Source organism: Drosophila novamexicana, unplaced genomic scaffold (genome assembly GCF_003285875.2).
Source record: "Drosophila novamexicana strain 15010-1031.04,08,12 unplaced genomic scaffold, DnovRS2.1 tig00000820-arrow-pilon, whole genome shotgun sequence".
NCBI classification, from domain to species: domain Eukaryota; kingdom Metazoa; phylum Arthropoda; class Insecta; order Diptera; family Drosophilidae; genus Drosophila; species Drosophila novamexicana.
This window is the reverse complement of record NW_020824828.1, coordinates 599,360-621,180: the sequence shown is the minus strand read 5'-3', so window position 1 is coordinate 621,180 and position 21,821 is coordinate 599,360. Positions and strand designations below refer to the sequence as shown.

General features: G+C 40.4%; 2 protein-coding genes across 2 annotated transcripts; both read right to left on the bottom strand.

Annotated features, from left to right (window-relative positions):
- Positions 1–9,399: 9,399 nt before the first annotated feature.
- Positions 9,400–15,849, bottom strand: LOC115764350 (myb-like protein AA). Its single transcript, XM_030707308.1, has 4 exons — positions 15,493–15,849; positions 14,682–15,423; positions 11,573–11,741; positions 9,400–11,464 (listed from the first exon to the last, which is right to left on the bottom strand). The coding sequence occupies exons 1-4, from the start codon at positions 15,589–15,591 to the stop codon at positions 9,979–9,981; spliced, it is 2,496 nt and encodes an 831-aa protein (XP_030563168.1). The 5' UTR covers positions 15,592–15,849; the 3' UTR covers positions 9,400–9,978.
- LOC115764241 lies at positions 15,848–21,047 on the bottom strand. The gene is made up of 4 exons (XM_030707158.1): positions 21,014–21,047; positions 17,655–17,797; positions 15,985–16,050; positions 15,848–15,859 (listed from the first exon to the last, which is right to left on the bottom strand). The coding sequence occupies exons 1-4, from the start codon at positions 21,045–21,047 to the stop codon at positions 15,848–15,850; spliced, it is 255 nt and encodes an 84-aa protein (XP_030563018.1).
- Positions 21,048–21,821: the final 774 nt, after the last annotated feature.

Below are 21,821 nucleotides of genomic sequence, written 5' to 3'. Positions count from 1 at the left end.
ATAAAAGCCTGTGAGCCTTGCTTGAAGTTTTGAGAATCGAGTATTAAGGCATACACTTGAGCTACGTGTGGTATAATTGAACATGCTGGCTTACATAAATATGCATGCATACATATATACATCGATACACACACAAGTAATCTTTTATGAACACTTATAATTAAAGCATGTAAGTCTATAAGCACTTCATGAATATGTGAGAATCGCGTAGAAGGGAGTAGCTAAAAGCATGTTATTTTCAAAGCGAATTTTCTATGTTCTATGATATAACATAGAACATACATCTATACATATATATAGTAAGTTAATTTGCACATATGTTCACTTATTTATAAGTCGATTGGATAAGAATTAAAGAGTTATTCTCAACAGTAATTCACCCATTTGCCACCCATGCAATTTCCTAAAAAAGTAAAAAGTCTGGCAACCCAGCCCCTTGTTGTGTGGCTAACCATTCAGTCAATTAGTAAGCCAGCAAACGAGTTTTTTGTTCAACTCGAATAAGCTTAGCTAGCTCAACAAATTGTTTTATTAGACTTGAAGAGCATGCCAACTTCGTCGGAGGTAAGCGATGTGTGGCTTCTCGTTTTTTGCACCATATTTTCATAGCGAAAGCAAGAGGCACCCAACAACAAAAACAAGCAGCCAGCAGCTAGTGCATAAATAGCTTTAGCTCCTGGGCGCCTGTTGGTGAACCGGCTGGCTGCAATAAAGTTAACTTGATTAATTAGCGTTAAAATAGCACGCAACGGATTGAAGATTTAATGAATAAGCGTGCCATAAAAGCAGCTCGTCCTTTCTACTCATTTCAGTTCAGGTTTCCATTTCGTTTAGTGCAAAAAAATATACATAAAACTTTCAAGTTTTTATATGCAGCTTTTTGAATGCCGTTTGCCTGTCGGTATTTAATTGAAATGCCATTGCGTATACGCAACGATGCCAGGCCAGTGAAAACTTGCTTTAAGTGGAAAAAGTGCACAAGCACAAGCATTAAAAAAAGCGGCACTAGCACGCTACTAACTTAATTGCAATTAACATTAAAGTAATGCCAGCTTCTGTCCAACCAGTAACAAAATTAAATTCCTAGCTGCCGAAGAGCCAACAGCTGGGCAAATGCCATCACAGCCAGTTATAAAACTATCGCTGGCAATTGGTTGCTAGGCCCAAAACTAGGCATGGAATCAGCCTGGTCCGATCACTTTATCAAAAAGCTGCCATCAAAGTATACCATTAAATACTGTTTGTTATTTTCAAGATATCTGCACCACAATCTTAACTTATTATGTTCACATTTTATCAAGATCGAGTTACTATATCATAAAAATGTCATGTAAACTTTCAGTTGATTAGCTTAAGTCCTCAACAAACTCTGCAAATACAAGACTGCAAGTGTATTCAATCTTCGAGAGAGGCATAAATAAATTGGAACCCTTATTTTCTTAAATTTAAATTTTCTTAAAATTATGAAACTAAAAGACAAGTCATGGCTTAGGCTGAGTTTGTGGCTATGAAAAACTAGGCTCACGAAACGAACTCCATGGCAGGGAAACTCAAATTGAACAGCCGATCATTTTCTTGGCTGGCAGGCCATTTGACTATGCCTAAGCTTCACTTGAGTTAGCTTCTGGTATTTGAGAGCATTTTCAAGTCGACCAAATTGCGACTTGAACAATTTAAATTATGTTGCTGGCATTTCAGAATATCTGTTTGCAAAAGTGCGGCCAACTTTTTCATTGTCAGTCCTTCAAATTTCAGCTGGAATCTGCAGCAGATCCCGGTTACGATGTCAGTGCCAGAATTTTATTTAATGCTTTAATCGCCATCCACAACATCTCAATAAGCCAAGTAAGTTGTGTCATTTGTTTTGGGCCATGTTTTTTTTTTGTTTTTGTTTTATGTGACTAATTTGATTAAAAAGCACTTGGCGGGCTGCTAAGCAGTACATTTCATTAGGCGCCATTCTATCATTCTATCAAATTCACGCCCAAACAATGACTGACTCTGCGGCCCAAGGCATCATTTTCATTTTCATCCTCATCCAAGTTGTCCTTGTCTTTGTTGCTAATGTTGCTGTTGCTGTTGCTGTGCCTGACAGTTGTCAAATCAAGTCCCCAAAACCAAATACCTACCATTAATTTTGGCCACAGTCACCGCCAACAACAACAATCGCCCGGACTTGCCTTGGCCAGCGGAGCAATTACATTTAATTATCAGCGCGCTATGCAAATTTTTTGTGGCATTAAATAAGAAAAATAATGCGCCGTGAAAAATTCGAGGCCAAAAGACAGTTGGAGGCTGCTAAAGCGGCTCTCAGCATGGCCAAAAAACGTAAACGAGATGTATGAAAATTAAAAAAGATGCAAGTTACAAGAAGAATGTTTAGCTTTGGCACCGCGACAATTGAATACCCTTGTTTATATACGCCATAGAAACGCTTTTGTTCAAATTCTTCAATTCCAGCCGATTGGAGTAGATTAAAACAGAATATGGAAGCTCATGGTTGCTGAGTATGGCGAACATATCTTAAACACCAGAAACGTTTCCATATATATCTATATATTTTCTCGAATGCTTTCGAGAGAGCTATATGAAAGGCCTATGATTTTTCGAAACACCTATACAATAAAGTACTTTGAAATTGATTAAATTTTTCACATATGCAAAGATTAAGTAAAATTCGTAATAATTATGTTTGGCAAGGCATTAAAAAAATAAGAAATAGAAAAATATAGTTTTTTACAAAAGTTAATAATTGACCAATCAATCCTAAAGAGCTATAGAATAAAGTATTCCGAAATGAATAAAATTTTTCACATAAATAAGGATCATAGTGAAATTCTAAATTATAAGGGAATAAAATAATTTTATATGCACTTACCTCGCTTGTCGCCCAATCTTTCCTATATATGATATAATAGTTTATTCTAACCGAATTTTACATATGTGCCGCCTGAAACAAAAAGACAGTCCTATGTAAAGTTTCATGGGTTAGTTTGTATATCATATCATGCTTATCAAGAAAACATATACATAATGGCGACAAAGATAATACACTATTATGATAATAATGTAAATAATAATAACATTTAGTATAGGTCTCTCTCCCTGTACTATATAATATACATAAAAATATTTTGGATGCCAATAGCCACTGAGTCGACCCTCTCTGTAAAAGGTTCTTCGACTGGGTACAGGGCATCTAGCAATCGGGCCGACCCAACCCGACTAGCGCATGCTTCATTGTTTTGATTTGAGAATCTTTCGTTTTCCCTCTTAATTACTGTAAGAGCTTATGGCTTGTATTTGCACAAAGCTTTAACAAAAATTCAAATATTTTTGTTTTTTTTTTTTTTGTTTTTAAAAATTCCAACGATTTGTGCGTGAGAGTGGTACTAACTGACTTTAAGGAGGGATATCCGCTGGCTGACCCGCTCACTGGAACCCATTGCTGTTTAGTTGTCAAGTGGAATGTGCTGACCATTGGCCGTGCAGGACAACGGAGCAGCAACTGTTTGGTCGCAATTACAAGAACTTTATCAAAAGCAAATTAAAATGGGTGACATCGGCGGCGGCGGTGGCGGCGGCATCGGCAGCAGCTGCCCTCCTTGGGCGGCAAACAAACAACCTAATTAACTTGTCAAAAATTCGGTCGCGTACCGGAAAAAATGGCAAAGGCAAACAAAAGGCAAAGGGAAGTGGAAAGGCGACAGGCAACGCGGCAGGCGGCGCGGCGCGGCGCGACGCCTTTTACTTTTGCAACGAGCCCCGGCTTAAGTTCTATTAAAATTTCAATTACAAATTTTTTCCATTTGCCCAGTGCTTTGGTTGTTGTTATTGCTCTGTTTCGGCCTAATACTTATGTGCTTTAATTGTTGTTTTTATAATTATTATAATTATGATTGTTAGACAGCACACCCTCGGGCTGTTTGCTAATGGAGGTCCTCAGGGGGCGCCACGCTAAAAAGTTGATTGTCTGCTTCACGTACTGTTGCTTTGTTCTTCCGGAATACTTTAAGCATGCAGCTAGTACGAAAATATTTTGTATTGCACTCGCCAGCAGGGCGAATCAAGCCGAACAGTCACCATACTCTATCGAAGAGGTTTTGTGCATAAGTCGAAAATAATGTTGTTTTGGGCAGTCCTAGATCATTTGTCTTATTAAGTTAAGCAGGTATACACAAGTACAGTACAGAATTCTTTAAGGACAAACGGACCTGAGAGAGGACAAAGGAAGGGACAGACGGACGGACAGATAGCTAGACGAACAGTTAACAAAAGTCCATGTATACGGCAAACTATAAAATATTTGTCGATTTACAAATCTGTTTAAATTCGAGTTTTCGTATAGGAAATATATATTTTTTCCGCCTAAGGCGATCCAATCAAGATGAATAATAATTTATAATAATTAATATGCTTTAAGCTAATTTTTATTTAGACAATGTGTTGAAAGAGCCTTCAATTTGCCATGCAGGCAGAAACATCCCCCACTCTGAGCACCGAACCATGCCCACTGCCCACCACCATTCCAACAAATTGCAAAAATTAACATTTTCCCTAAAGGTTGAGACTCCCAGCTCGCGGCTCACTATCTGAAAGTCACCAGGCCAATACAGAAGAGAGAATCTATGCGACTGAATAAAACGTTAATTACACGGTAAACAGCCGATTATACTTCTTTTGTACTCTCATTTGTTATAATTTCAAAAATTGAATTAATAACAATGTATATAGTGTACTTTAAAAGTAAATGTTACGCATACAAGAATCGGTTGCGTATACGTAATGTACAACGTGACTGAATCTGAACTTGAACGCACATTTTATTGTGCAAGGAGTATCACACAGTCGGATAAACCCGAATGCAGAGCTCTTATTTCAAATAACATATTTATTATAATATGGTTTTACTTTAAGGTAAATATAGCGCATACAAGAAACGGTTGCGTATACGTAATATGCAACGTGACTGAATCTAAATTTGTACGCACGTGTAACTGCGCAAAGGGCATTACGAAGTCGGTTATACCCGCATGTAGCGCTCTTATTTTAATTTCGAATTATATATTAATTGTAATATGGTGGAATTTAAATGTAAATATTGCGCATACAAGAATCGGTTGCGTATACGTAATTTGCAAAGTGACTGAATCTAAATTTGTACGTACGTGTAACTGCGCAAAGAGTATTATGCAGTCGGTTGTACCCGAATGTAGCGCTCCTACTTTAATTTCAAAGTCTTAATTAATTATAATGTGTGCAGTGGACTTTAAAGGTAAATATTGGGCATACAAGAATCGGTTGCGTATACGTAATGTACAAATGACTGTGCACAAGCACAAACATGTGAATTTGTATGCACATGTGGTTGCACAAGGCGGGTTGACATCACCTTCTCCTGGCTCTGGCCACTGACTGTGCGGCATGTGCGTCAGTTACATATAAATTTATATATATATATATTTTTAGACAGCTTGCAGCCTGCCAGCTGCATTTGGCACTCGGCTAAGAGCGCGGGGCACGGCAAGGATGCCGTTGATGGTTACGAAGTGTGCGCCGCGAGCGCTTTTTCTTCGAGCAGCGTCGCAACATGTTGGGTAAAGACGTGTGTCGCTGACTGGCTGTGACGGTAATGCAACGTGCTACAGTTGCGTGCCGTGCCACATGTATGTGCGCGTGCACTCTCAGTGTTGCGAGTGCCTGGGTGTGGGTTGTCGTTGTCGTTGTCGTCTGGCAATGTCTCCATTTGGCGTTTGCCCCTACTACGTGTCTATTTAAATTTGCACCGCTGATGCAGCACTTGATGATGCGCTATGATCAAAAGATTGGCTATATTAGCTATGCGTGTGGGTTTGTCGCAGCAATAAGCTTTGTGGCCTAAAAGTAGTTCCTTTTTTCAAGTCGGATTACAAAAAATCCAATCTATGTATACTCATAGTCAAAGGCTTTTTTGTACATTTAAATTCAAATTCTTTCATTTTTTAATCCAATTTTAAGGGAATGCCACGATCATTACAATATTCATTAGATTTTCAAGTCAAGGCTGCAAGCCCATCATAAAATGTTTTTGGTTCTGTTTTCGTTTTGAACCAGTGTCTACTACCAGTTTGTACACATCCATCTAGTTTTTAGTTCGAATACAATAATGTTTGTTGAATTCATAATATTTTAAAACAAGAATTCTATTCGCGATAAGCTAAATAACAACACTGATAGTATAGGGGTATGAGGGCAGAGTATTCAATAGTTTTAAATTGTCTTTTGGTTTTTGCCACTCGGTTTTGGTTGCATTCTTTTAAGTTGGTTGTAAATTGAATTGAAATTATTTGGCAAATGGCAGCGTTGCATGTGGAAACGTTGCAGCACTTTATGCAAATCCAGTGACAGATTTTCACGCGCTTCTGGCAACAGTCGCACCTCAGTCCGCACGGCCCCTCCTTGCCACTGTGTGTATGTAGAGAGCGTAATTGAAAAGTGCAGTAAATGCGTCTTGGAATCCAGAAGATATTGTTACTCCCATATGAAGCGTAGAGTACATCAATTTGCTGTGCCCGGGCGTTAAGCGCCACTTTGTTTGCCGTTTGTGCGTCATTTTCAGCGATGGAAGAACGTCGCCATCGGCGCCGGTTACACTTATAAGCATTTAAGTGATTCAATGCGAAGACCACAAAACCGCAAGAACATCATGCAAATGACATTGGCAATGGCATTGTCAGCGGGCAGACCCAGGAACAGCGCGCTGGTAGGTCTTGGTCGTCTATTTTGCGTTATGCACTGCACAGCGGAACTGATTGCACCACCAACATCTATTGACGTGGGCATTGTGGATGTTATATATGAAGTAGTTAGATAATGCACATTTTCCGTTAGCCTAGCCGAAAAAAGGTTGTGTAAAGAGCCCATTTAACATACACTAAGCTCTGTTTGCCAACTCAAGCTCCAGCTGAGTTATTTGTGGGATGAGAACTCTATACTATAGAGCCTGGCTGAGGAGTTGAAAAATTGTATACCCTGTTACAGGCAGCAGGAGGGTAGTCCGCTCTCATTTATAACATACATTCTTGATCAATGAGCTTGACGATGAGCTGGGGTCATGCTTGTCTGTCCTCTCGTTTGAATGAACTTGTCGGCAAATACTTAGGTATATATTCTCGTATACCATATATAGAATGTGTTTTAGCTATGCTAGAAGATGATTATAATAATTATAGCAAATAATAAAATTATATGTAAATAAATTATAAATTATAAAATGCCTAAAAACAATGTAGTTACAAAACGTTTTAAATGCATTTTCGATTATCATCTTGAATCTTGATGGAATATTGGCACAAATTTAAAGGTCACATTGATCTATGCGCTCCGCAGAGATATATGTCCGGATATATGTCTTGCGGACATATGCGGATATATGTCAGCCCTGAAGAGCAAACTAGGCAAACTTAGATGGCTTCTGAACAGTAGCAATGCATTATCTTTCAAACTAAAGTAAGCATCTATGAAAGCTGCATAACTCCTGCCTGCCGTTATGGAATCCAAGTATACGGGATTGCTGCAGAATTCCGTAATGCGAAAATCAGGGTGTTACAAGCAAAAACGCTCTGCAATCTATCTGGTGGTCCCTGCTACATGCGAACTTCCGATTTGGAAAAAGATCTAGGAGTGCCCAAATTCAGGGCAGCTATAAGTATACAGGCTATGAACTATATTACGCGACTTGGAAGTCATCCAAGTCGTCTGGCTAAGTGCCTTTTAAAGAGACGTATTGCGGAGGTTTCAGCTACTCGATCTCTCAGATCTGTTTATATAATCACCCTAACTTTGTCAACTTTTATTTTAGACTTAACAGTAGAATAACTATTATTGTAAATATTCATATAAGTTAAATTAAAGTTGTTTCCAAAATAACAATAATATTGAAATAAAGCAAACAAAAATATAGAAACAAATCTTGAGTCTTGAAATATAACAAGTATTTTATGGTCACTTCCTTTTCGGCTCCCGTAAGCATCCGTAAAGCTCTCTCCTAGCAGCAATATGAAATTGGGCATAGGGTATCATCTAGTTGAGCACTTCTGCCTAAAGCAAGTATACTTGGCCTTGGCTTGTACTTTAATCCGAATTGCGCCGCATATTTGGACGAAAAACAGGTAAATAATGCGCTGCACATAATTATGCGTAAATAATAAATTTCGCTTTATTGAATTTCATTCCATTAAAATATTACCACATAATGAGATGTGTGTACTTGCAACGTTCTTGATCTTTATAAGTGTGTGTGTGTGTGTGTGTGCGTGTGTGTGTTGTCTTTGCCGGCTTGCACATGTATAATAATACCTTAGTAAATTCATTTTGTTTATTTTTACGTCTGCATGCTCATTAAATCTGTTACATAAATTATATTCATTTTCAATGTACAGCAATGCAAGACATTGGGGGTATTCCGTAAATCTGTGATCAAATTTCACAAGCTGGACAGAAAATTCCAAACCTGAACTTAAAAATGTTTTTCTTTCTAAATCAGTTTCCAACTGGAATTCTTAGAGAGCATGTCAAACGATCTATTTATGCATATATGTATATATACTTATTTTCTTTGTTTGTTTCAATATGTGTATTTGTTCTTGGTTTGTGCTAAGGCCAACTAAATATGTTTTTCCAATTACGTTTGATCCGTTTATTGAATAAGTATCTTGGTTAAGCCGAAAAGATTCTACAATACATATACTATGTACATTCAATACAACTTTCGCTGCATTTTGTGTGATTATATTTATTCATTTTCAATTTGTTCTTGTTGCTTTTGAATTAATTTTGAAACCTATTTGATGTTGCGTGCATTGAAAGTGTCGGGCTCTTGGAACAAAATTTTCGGGGTCAGTGATAAAGCAAAAGCCATCTATTAGCGTTACGAGCTTTCTAGAGCCTTGCTTCTAACATTGGTCAAGCAATAAAAGCCAAACTACAATCTGGAAATAATAAATTGCATTACACGTATTACATATATTTGATCGACATTTCTAGGTTTACAATATTCAATGTTGTTCTTAAAAAAGAAGTGAAGCATACATTTAGGCTCGTTAAATATTTTATTTCAACAGATCCTTCAGGTCTGTCTGCCTGTGTCTGAGTGTGTGTGTGTGTCTGTGTGTGTGTGTGTGTGTGTGTGAGTGTGTGTGTGTTTTGTGTAACTACGGTTGCGTTAATGTGGTTGTTTGTGTCATTTACTATCATACACCAAAAAAATTTTAGCTTATATTTAGTTTTTTTCTTATTTGTTCTTATCTTTTTTTTTTTTTAAATATTAAATATTGTATTTAATATTTGTATTTAATTTTTTTTAATTTTTTTTTTTTAATTTTTGTAATTTCCTATAACTTTTTTCTCGTTTAGGTTCAATATGCAAGAGTTCTTATCCAAGACACACAAAAAGTCTGGAAACAAACGATATTTTTAAATTTTTTTTTTTGCTTAAATTTTTTTTTTAGGTTTTTTCACCTGCTCTCAGATGCGAATCAAAATTAGAACTAAGTACAGTACTCATCGCTTGAAACTTAAGATTTAATTCAGAAGCAACTACTGAAATTTATGTCTATATTTAGGTTTAGATTAGCAATGGGAAACCGGCCTAAGCCAAGGAGAAAGCGAACTATTTTTAAGGCGAGTTGTATGCGCATTGTTGATCGATTATTTGCACTCGAACTACCAATTACCAAAAAGGATCGTTGATCAGTTATGCTTGAGAGTCGTACACTTGCTAGGTTTCGATTTTTCTTATGTATAGCCATATCCTAATTCCTCCTGCTTTCATTGCATTGACATGGCTTAGACAAAAACTTGAGTCGAAATCCGGTTGCTTTCGCTTTGGTTTAAACTGGCTTTCCATTCTCGTATGTTGCTGCTGCTTTCGTTTGTGGTTGTTCTTCTACTTCTACTTTGACGTCTCGCGTTTCATCGATCTTCCTGTTGTAGAGCGGCTTAAGGCATTGGAAAGTGATTCTGCTCAAAGTCTTTGTGTCGTTCTCCGAGCAACTTATGGGCGCTGATGTTCTCCAGCCGTCGATCCGTGATGGCCACGAAGGGCAAACGCTGCTTCCGGCTGGCTGCGGACGATGAGGAGAGGGAGTTGGCAGCGCCAATGCCATCCACAACACGATGATAGACAAACGAGTTGAGCGGCGAGGATGGCGGCATCGGAGTGCTATCATCATCATCAACAGCGCTCGCGGCGGCCGGGGCAGCAGCATGCCAGCTGCTCTGACCACGTCCGGCTACATTGGCCACAAACTGTGCACTGCGGCTGCGCGGCGTGCCCAAGAAGCTGTCCGTTATAGCCGGGTAGAGGGGCAGCTTAAAGAGTGCCGGCTTTGGGGTGGACTGCACGGCGGTGACGGCGACGGCGGCGGCGGCGGCGGCTTCGGGTGGCGACTGTGGCAAAGCTTTGGTGTCCATTTCCCTTTGCCAGAAATCAACGGCAGCTGACTGGCGATGCTCATCATCATTCAATTGCTTTTCCTCTTCGGGCAGCTGGTTGGACAGGCTGCTGGTGAGCGTTGCGGGCGTCGTCGTTGTTGTCGTCGTCGTGGTGCTGCCGCCGTGCTGCTGGGCAAAGAGATCTTCGTAGCGCTGCTGATAGCGACGTCGCTTCTGTTTAACGTAATCATCGTCCAGTCGTATGGGCGCCGATTCGTGCGGACCCGGCTGCAGTTGGGAGCCGCTCCAGAGGCCGTTGAACGTGGGCGTGGGCGTAGCCGGCGGCAATGTACCCTCGAGCAGATTAAGCAGCTGCTTATTGCGTCGATTATATTTTTTGATATACGGCGGCAGATTGGCCTCCTCGCCATGATCCTGCTGTGCCTCCTCCAGCTCGGCAGCTGTCTCATAGTCATCGTCCGCATCGTAATCGGTATAGAGTTCCGGATGAGCTTCGCGATAGTGTTCGTCGTACACCTGAAACTGTACGCGTGCTAGATGCGGCCACTTGGCATAGTAGCGCTCCAGCTGCTCCAGCTCAGTGATCTGATGGCCCAATTGCGGCTTCGGTGGCGGCAGCGGCGGCTCTGGCGTTGTAGCCGGTGCCGCCGACTGGGCCGCCGTTGCCTTGCGCTGATATGGATTCGGTAAACGCTGCATGCGAGCGTGCTTGTGATGATGCTGGTGATGATGGTGCTTCAGATGATGATGGTGCTTCACCTGATGCTGCGGCTGCGGCTGCATCAGCTGCTGCTGCTGCTGCTGTTCACTGCTTTTGACGCCATTGCGCAGCACTGGACTGATGCGTCGATACCAGTTGCCATTGTCGTTGGCAATTAGACGTTCCATTTCCGTATGATGGGCGTCCAGGGGTTGCGGCTGTATATTCTCCTGATGGTCGTAGTAGTTCACTTGACCCTCGTAGAAGGGCTTGGGCGTCATGCGTTGTGGTCGGACGCCCAGGGCAAAGATCGGCGTTGCGTGGGAGTGTCTCTCTTCACGCTTCTGTTCCTGTTCCTGCTCCTGTTCCTGATGCAGCTGCCGCTCCTGCTCCTGTTGCTTTTCCTGTGCTCGCTGCTGTTGCCATACTCGCTCGCGCTCTTCCCGCTCCTTGCGCAGCTTGAGCGCGTACCTGGGGGTTAGCTTGATATTGTGCTTGAGGTAGTCCTTGTAGCGCTTCTTGTGACTCTTGTGACCATTCCGGCGATTGCTGCGCCGCAGCGCCTTAAAGCGTTCAAAGGCCGATGGTGACTCGGTGGTGGTGGCATCTGCAATGGAAATTGAGAATCGCAATGGGCATGAGTAAAGGAAGAAATTGTGAGTCTCGGCACGATGCGCTCGCTCGGAAGTAATAGATTTCTATTAGTCCCGGGGACAACAAATCGCCATATTTGTGGATGGCTGTTGCTGTTGCTATTGCCCTTATTGTTGTAGCTGTTGTAGCTATTGTTGTTGCTTATGTGACCCTCATCTAAGACCACAAAATCCGTTGCCCATAAGACCACAATTCATTTCATTTGATTGTGCATAAAAGTGCGGCAACCTCGCTATCAGAAACCCCGCCCAGTCCAAAATCAACGAGGTGCGCTTAAAAACTTTCAGAACATTTTACATTCTAAGTGCAACATATACTAAATGAAAGCAAGTAAAAGCCTAACAATTTATTTGTTTTTATTTTACATATTTGCAGCAGATAGCTTAGACTTTATACAGCCTATAGATATTAAGGCCGAATCATAATTTGCTAAGATAATAAATTGTGAGCGAGACGTGGAACCATTTGTAAGACGTAAGATGCCCATTTTTGTGGAGAGCGAATATAGCCCGCAGCTTCTCTATAAAAATATCTACGGCTTGCAATATTTTCAGCAGAACGGGCAATTAATAATTATTATTTATTAATATATTTTTAAACTAATTCATTTTTCGGAATTATGATTGATGTCGTAAGTTTAAATTGCACCAACTTTTTGGATGTATGTAAATACTATGCACAATATTAACTTTTCCGCAATATTCCCATTCATCATGACATATTGAACCGCCCTCAGAAACAGAGCACACACGGACGGAAAAAAAACACACACACACATAACGAATATCCTGAGACTGGCTTAAGCTGTGGCCAAGCAAAGGACCTCTGGCAGTCTAGGCACGTTTCAGGGACGACTCCTCCACTACAATGAATGCAGTGCGAAGTTCATTTTGGTTTTTTTTTTGTGTGTGCTGAGGTTTGGGTTGTGGGCATGTGCGAACGGGCAATCCTCGAGACATGTACTTCTTGGACAGAACCAAGCCACACAATATATGCCGTTTTGTTGGCTTTATTGCTTCAGGCAGGCAGGCAAAAAAAAAAAGAAACAAAAATGAAAAAGCTTCTCACAAAACAAAACTGTTGTAATAAAATGCCTGCCCATGGGAGTTTGGTGTTCGGTTGGACGCCAAAGCTCATTCCGTTTGATTTCTTGCATTTGCATAAGTTGTGCAAGGCCCATAAACTAATTAAGGCCACATGCGAGCCGACATTGGAGTGCTCACATTTGCACCCATATTAAAGAGGTTTTTCGTTTTTCAAATATGGCCAAACATTTTGGTGTACACCGCCCCCCCGGGGTGTCTGCATTCAATTGGGGTTTGCTCAACATATTTTCAATTTACGGTCCACAGTGAATGTCCCTTGCAGGACCCAGCACCAGGGGCAGCTTAGTGCATTGCAGTCCTGTCCAGCTAACCAAATCAAAAACAGTCTGCTTTACGCGTATGAGACCGACTAAGAGATACTAAACGCTGAGCTGCCTTTATAGGCATTCAAACATTCTTCTTTGTAGGCATTCCCCAGCCCATGGAATATGCATTCTTGAATAACTTCAGTGTTTCTGGTCTCAACCTTATGAAAGGGTTTAAATATGGTATACTAAAGTGTGTATATACTTAAGGTATATCTCTAAAAGAATATTCCGTTTTGGAGAAAATAAAGGTAATATGAAGTACATTCACTTCTTTTCGTTTTCGAAAAAAACTGAATCTGTGCGTGAAATAGAAGCACGTGCGTTCCAAATCCTAGACATTCGGCTATTGACATCTTATGCATTGTTGACTGTATTTTTCGGTCAGTAACAAACATTTGCACAGAATCATATTGTCCTCCTTTAGGCATGTTACATGCGTACAGGGTATAGAGACCATAAACCGAAACCAAATCAAAGTATGTGAGTACGGGACGCCAAGCCGCAGCGTTCAGCCAAACAGTGACAATAATTCCACAGCAATTTGTTAAATAATTTTAATTTGATGCCAATCAATTATAGATTACACACAAAACTGTTTAACAAATTATAAATTTGGCCAAGTATTTGTACCGAAATATTAAGGCTTAACCAGAGTTATTTAATATGAATTTTCAAGCAATAAAAATAAATAATTCAAATCGTGGTCATAAATATTCGATATTCAATTTTGGTCTATAAATAAAACCAAGGCGCTTCAAATTGTTAAATTGGAACAATAGAAGAATACGAATTAAATATGCTGGAATGCTTTAATTTATTTGCATTGAAATTCAATAGTATTTTCCGTTTTCTAATTGCTTATTGTTATAATCCACTGTGCGGCTTCTTGGTATTCCTCATGCTCGCTCTGAATGTTTTTGTGTTTAGCTTGCATTGTCTAATACCATTCCGACTGCCCCTCACTCTTTTCCCCACGCTGTCTACACTGACTATGCCGAACCGTGTCCCGATTGCAATCCCTGCGTTCAGCCCGGGGCTTACTGTATATCTTTAGCTGTATATCTATTTTGCTGGCATCTGTTTAAACACCCTGTACTCATTGAAAACTAGTGAAATTGGGTATATTGCAGCTGTCTTAACGTATGCAACAGGCAGAAAGAAGCTTCTTTGACCCCCATATTATTGTTCAGGACGACGAGCTTGTTTTGTTATAAGGCTTTTTAAGTAACATGTATATTGAATATGAAGACGCCGAATGGAAGAGAGAGAAACTTCTTGTGCTTACGTTTATACCAACATTGGAATATCATATTCAAACACTGAAAATATCATTAAGATCGGACGAAGTTACCTGGTGCTAGCCCGAAAGTTGGATAGCAGGGTATTTGCTAGTCGGCCACTTCCAACTTGAGCGCTCTTACTTGTTTTGGTCTGACTTTGTACAAGCTTTGGCACTCACAAAATACCCAAATGACTTACCCGGATGATAACGCAATGCAGATTCCGATTCCAGTTGTGGCGCCCGCTGCTCTCCGTACTCATCGTCCTGGAAAGGAGAGTCCTGCTGCTGCTGCTGCTGTTGTTGTTGTTGTTGTTCCTGCTGTTGCTGCTTGGTTTCATTTATTGTCTGGCCCAAGTAGCTGCTCAAGTAATTGGCTTGTGATTCGCTGGCAATATCTTCGCTGCTTCTCGGATTCTCTCCAGCATCGAAGTAGTGCAGCTCTCCCACGTCGCTGGACTCCATTTGAAAATCTGTGTTGGCGTTCTCGTGATGGTGCGTCCTAATTCGGCCTAGGTCGTAGTTGTTCTTACCATAGTATCTGCCTCCAAGCCAGGCATTAGTATTGGCGCCGCTGCCATGTCGCTTCTGCTTGTGTCCAATGGGCGGCGACATATTCCGCTTACTTGAGCTGCTCGATGTGCCTGCTGTTGTTCTTGTTGTTGTTGGATCAGGAGCTACGGTAGTTGGCTGGTTTGTTGTTGTCGTTGTGGAGCTGGTGCTGGTGGCCGGAGACGTAGTCTCCCTTGCTGCTGATTCATCATTGTCAATTGTGGACATAATGTTTTCCGCCAATACTTGATCATTACCAAAATTGTCCTCAATATCGCCGATTGCCATAATGTCCTCGCCAGCCACATCCTCAGTTGCTTGCAACGTTGATTGGCCCGGCGCTTTATTAAATTTTCGTTCATTTAATATTTCAATGGAATCAAACAGCTGCTCCACACCAGCCTTCTGTGGCTCTCGCTGTCGCTGCCATTGCCGTTCCGCATCATCTTGCCCTGCAACACTCTCCATCTGCTGGGCTGGTCCGTTGCCATTTGCCTGCTGCTGCTGCTGCTGGTGCTGTTGCTCCTTTTGGCTCTGTTGATTTTGCTGTTCGTGCATGTTCTTAAATTTTTTATACGCAAAACTTTTGCTGCCAAAGTTCGCGTTTGGCTTCTCATCCTCCACATTGTCCACAGCCGTGTCCTCAGCCTCCTGCTCGTTGTATTCCTCGTCCTCGTTGCTGTCCTTGTCGTTGTTGGTCTTATCGTTGTTGTTGTTGTTGCTGTTGCTTTTGTTGTTGTTGTCTTTGGCGCTGTCGTTGTCGTCACCGGAAGTGGATTTTGTAGCTGACGCTGTCTCTTCATCTGCTTCTTCTTCATTGGCAACTCTCTTTGGCAGCATGCTCTCTTTATTGTTTTTCAATTTGTAGTTGTAGTGGTTTTTATTGTTGTTGCCGTTGTTGTTGTCATTGTTGTTGTTGCTGTTGTTGCTGTTATAGTATTTCTTCTTGACTGTCTTGCCATCTTTTGCAAGGTAAACAGTGAAATTCCTTGAAGTGGGCCTTTGAGATTCAAGTATCTGCAAGAATACAAGCGAACAATGCGAGAACGTAAAGACAATAAAAGCCATTCCCAATCCCATGCCCATTCCCAAATGCAGCATGCTGCATACCTATGTACTATGTACATATATACATATATTTATCTCGATATACATATGTGTATATATAGGCTAATGGGCGTGTCTGTTGCTGCAGCAAAAAACAATAAAGCCAAAGTGGCAACGACTAAAAGGAAGGAACCGAGTTACTCAGTTACCCAGCCAGACACATGTGCGACAATAAAAGGCAAGTTTCGTATAGCCTGGAGACGTCTTCAAAGTTGCCGCCAGAACTGTCTGTCTGCTGAAACCGACTGCAAGCCGCTGATTAGATGCGAATGTGGCAGCCATGCGAGCATCTATGAGATTGCATTTGTCCAAACGATTAAGCCCAAGTGTTTCGGCAAATTCGGTGAAACTTTGCAACTGAATATAGTTGCCAGACAATGAAATTTATACATCCTGGTCACATTGTATATATATTATTTTAGGAGAATTATATGGGATATATATAATTTATACGCAGTCCTCGGTAGATGAGCTGTCTTTCAGGCACTTAAACAATGAAAATCGAGGTTCGAATTCAAAGCCTAGTTTAAGGTCTTGGTAGTGAACGCTATTTAAAGAGTGCAATTAATAATTTAAAAAATTATAAGAATAAATTTTTAAAAATAATCAAATGAATTATTTTTTTTTAATAAAGATAAAGTGCAAATTTTAAGCTCTTGACTGATGTCGACTCTTTTCTCCTTTTCCTTTCAACAGTATTGAAAATAAATACGCTTTGTATGAAAAGCTTTATCTAATGGAGTCCATGGCGGATGTGGCTGGCTGCTTGAAATGCACACAACTTTTGTTTTATACCCTAGTAATGCGTATTAAAACTTTGTGATGCAATTTGTTATGCATATAAGTATATAGAGAGTATATATAGTCTATAGGAACAGCTGAGTCGATATTCTATGCAAGCGAGTCTGTCAGTTTTAAGGCTATCGTCACGAAGCTTTGCGTGTTTAAAACGGTTGGAAGGGCAACTTATGTTATTTTATGAAACATTAAATTATGAGCAAAGTCTTATCAATATCCGACTACTTTATCACTATAGTATAAATCTAAAGAAGCAATCAGTTGCATGAAAAACTTATGTGTTTTTCGGAACTATCTTTAACAAACTGAACAACTATGCTCTTTGCCATTTGTATGTCTGCAAAACAAGGGTATTTAGACTTCGGCTTGCCATTCTGTCTGCTTTTTATTGCCATAGGCTTAGATGGTTGGTCTGGCTGACCAGTTTCAATGATGATTTCAAGATGACCCCGGTGGGCCAACGATTCGGCCAAGCATGCTGCATATTTAAAGCAATCATTCAGAAAAGTAATTTGACTCAGCTAGCACATTGTGCGACATTTCAATGTTCTCCCCTTTTCCTCTCCACTTCCGTCTGTCTATCATTTTTTTTTGTAACGATATGTACGCTGTTTCAATAGAACTGACCTCATTTGAAACACTTACTGACTTACAGCACCCATGCAGCTGCTGCACACACGTGCACACAGTGCTTAACATACTCTGCCTATACTCACAATATCAGCCGCATCGGAATCGTCAGCTTCGTCATCCGTAGGCTCGGCATATTGCAGCTGGGAGGTCGCATCGTCCACAATGTCGCCATCGTGCTGGTCAAATATGTCCTCGGGTATGGTGGCCTCAGCTTGCAAATTGAAATCTGTAAAGAAAAAAGCCACAAGAAGTAAGCTGTGGGTTTAACCATTTGCAAGACTTGTATTCGCATAAAACTGTCACAGGAAACGGATGCTAAAATCGAAGATACTCTGTAGCCTTATCATGCGCGATGACCTCTTTTCATCGTGCACGTTTTTTAAGGCATTTATAAAGCTTTACAGGTAAAACAGTTGATCGAGTCATGTCTTTGAGCATGTCTACAAGCAAAACGCAACCGCTTAGTTGTTGATAAGATCTTAAAAAAAAGAGTTTAGGTTTAGGCGTAGGTTCAACTGCTTTTTGTTCAATCTGATCTAAGGTTTTGTACATGTTAAGCAAAAAATAGACATTTGAGGTTCAAACCGGTTCGCAGCCAGGTCTTGTGCTTGCTATTTTTATCATTCGAATAACAAAATATAATCAAGTGACTAACTGTGGACAAGAATGCTAGCAAGTGCTCGACTAGGAGCTACCCTAAGTCCATGTAAAGGTCAGCGTAGGCATTTTTAAGCACTTTTTCAATTGCACAAAAATGTTGCATGAGTCTCTTTTAGCGTTTTACTTAAATAAAAGTAAGCTGCTTGAATTGACTTCCACTTTTGAAAGTAGTCTCTGTGCCCATTGAAATATGAATGCATGTGCATGTAATATATAGATCTATATATATATATATATATAAAGAGATACATATATATGCGTCTCTAGTGGTGATACATGTGTTTGCATAAGTGTGTGTAGATATGCATGCATGACCTGAAAAACAGAGGGTTTACTCATAGTTGAATGGATAAGAATTTAGCAAGAAGCTATCCCTTGTGTGTGTGTATATGAGTGTTTGTGAGTTTGTGGGGCTATATACATATATATGTATTTCTTTTATGCGCTGTCATTGACTGAATTGCCATTTGGGGAGCTCACCCACACACACACACAACTTGGAGTCTCGCTGCATACATGCTTCAAAAATAAAATGGAATAAAAATGTGTTGTGTGTCTATGAGTGTGTGTGTGTGTGTGTGTGTGTGTGTGTGTTCGAAACGATAAAAGCCATCTTAAATTGCGAGTGAAATGCCTGACCATGATCTGCATGGAAACATAACAAACAATATACAATCTACAACAGAAAACAGACATATCATTATATTGATATAAAGATTTCCCAATTTTTGGGCTTATCGTTATTTCCGAATCTGTATTTGTTATAATTATGCAATGTTCTTGGTTGTTACCTTGAAGTTAATTGTACTAAACAGCAGGCTGTAAATCAATTAATATATATATATGTATATATTTTTAAAGGAAATATTAATTCAAGTCACCTGAACCGAAGCAAAAGTTTATTTTCTAAAATTAATTGGTTCAAAACAAAAAACTTTTGGGGGAGTCACAACAGCAAAGAATAAAATAACACGAGCTCCAACTATTGGAATCATCCAGCTGCAAATTTTGGATCGATATCAACTTTCGCCCGCAGCTGCTAAATGAAAATATGTTCGACTCAATATTGTCAGTTATAAAGAAAATTCTAAAATTCTTTCACTTGAAGTAAAACCTGGGTGAATGAATGTGGAATACCTGGTTCAGGAATCAGGCAGGGAGCTGGTTCAACCTCTAGTTAGAATTAATTAACTGGTTTTAGCTATATGTCAACCTCGCCATACTCAACAATATTTTTGGAAAATTTGAGCTTCTACTGGGGTAAGCGGCTTGTATAAAAATCAAACTAGAATGCTTGAGGCTCCAACGCTAGGCGACAATTTTTGGGACTTGCATGTTTTACATTATAGATTTAAGCCGGGCAACGCGGGGTAATTTGTTTACACAATAAAATTACAATTTTATTACATAATACAATTTAAAGACAATCGAATATTCCCTTTAGAGCGGAAAACACCAATAGAGAGCTTAAGGGAATCGGTAACCAGCTGGAGGCCACAGGCTGTGGGTGGCGGGGGTGCAAAAATTCAACCTAGAAAAGCCAAACAAATTTGCTGAAAATATAAATCTTTGATTTCACTTGTTATATGACTTTAATTATTTGCAGCTGCCTTTTGAATATTTTATAGATGTAATCGCATTTAGAATGTTGTTGACAAAATCGATGTAATTGCTACAAGTGTATATACCCTGTAAATTTAACAAGAACAACACAACATCCTGTTGCCATTCATAGAATTATGAATTTCGGATGCGTAGTGACTAATTAAATTCCTTTGACTGGAATTAAATTAACCAAAGACACAAGCTGCCTACGTCGTCCCGGGGGAGAGTCTCGGCAAAGGTTGGAAAAAATCTGGGAAAAAAATCACGCACATGATTTTAATGTCCCGGTGGCGTTCTGTGGCGACACGTTACGAGGCCCACTTGTCCTTCGCTCCTTATACTCTCACTACCCTTGACTGCCCATCCCTTCCCACAAACACCAGGCCCCTGCGCCCCGTCCATCAGTCAAGCGCTGCATTGAGGTTATCGTCGTTGGGGCTTGCTCATCCAACGCTTTTGTTGCTCAGCTGTCAAGTGAAGGGGCAATGCGGTGGACGGGTTCGGGGACGGTGCGCGGTGTGCTGATGGGTGGTTGGGGGCTCAGCCCAGTTCTGGCCAGCTGCTTCATGCCATAATGAATAAATGTCGCATTAATTTTCACGCAGCACTCTTTGGGGGTTGGCCGACGGCCTGTCCTGGTGTTTGTGTGTGGTGGTTGGGGGTTGAAGGTTTGGGGCTTCAGCAGGTGGGGACTTGCCACTCTGAGCCTGGCCCGGCACGTTCTCTGCTTGTTTTCCTTCAGCTCCAGAGGCAAACAGCACAAATCCATTGCATAGCCTTGGCACACAATGCCCACGTTTTACACTGATTTTCTCTATGTATGCATCTGTCTGTCCGTATGTCTGTCTGGCTGTCTGTCTATCTGTCTGTCTGTGTGTCTGTCTGTGTGCTTGCTTATATCTATATATTTTACATAAAAGCGCGTGAACAAACTGATACCCACTCTACCGCTGTATGACTATGCATATTTGAATGTTGTTGCCCTCTGGAGTTTAATTATTATCCTTGTAATGATCGTGTTGCTTATTCAAGTATCAAAAGCTGGCAAATTTGCCACGCCCCACCATTGAATTGCCCTGCCATGCCTACAGTTTTGTCTAATTACAAGCTACAGTTGCCAGGAGTATCCAACTGTTTTCCGGGGCGCCACATTCCCCTTCTCCTTTGCACATTGCACCGGCAAGCAGGCCGAAGGGAAGGGTTATAGCCATCGTTCTGTCTCTAATCCACTATGGCCTGTTGACTTTTGGCGCACACTCTCGCTCCCCACCTCTCCCTCATATGTGTTGCAATTTTACCGCCCCGCTCTTGAGCATAATTATATGCCCATTTATTGTGCAATCAACTGTGCAATTTGTCTTTAACAATTTGTTCGCGTAATGTACCCAATCCAATTTGTAAATTCCGCGGAATCGAAAGCTCACAGTAGGTCGGTATTTAAAAAATTTGATTATTGTAATTTTGTGAAGAATGTGGAAATATTCTTAAACTGTATTTTGTGTACGAGACCGTACGTAGATGCGGACTTTTATAATCTGCGTGTTTTCAGATCATCGATAATATATTATCGGTCGATGTATTGAAAAAACGGATAAGCTCTTACTGCGTTTTATACATACATACATTGTCTGTATGTTTATATATTTTCTTAAGGATATTCTCCCAGGCCTTACACATTCCTCCCGGCCTTACACATTCTTTCTTTTAAATCTTTCAAATCTTTCCCAACTACATTGAGATTTACGTCTTAAGTGTTATTTAAGAAAAATATTTCAAATGGAGCTTAAAGTCCATCGAATTAAGAACCAAAAGTTTGAATCAACGTTTTCGACCCATTTTACTAATGAAGCAGAGAAATAAACATTTATTCATACAACCCTTGACCCATATTTCTCATTCAAGAGGAGCTTTGCAAAAATTCCAAATGAATACTCCCAAATAATATTAAATAAGTACAAAAAAGAAGTTAATTCAACCATTTTCCG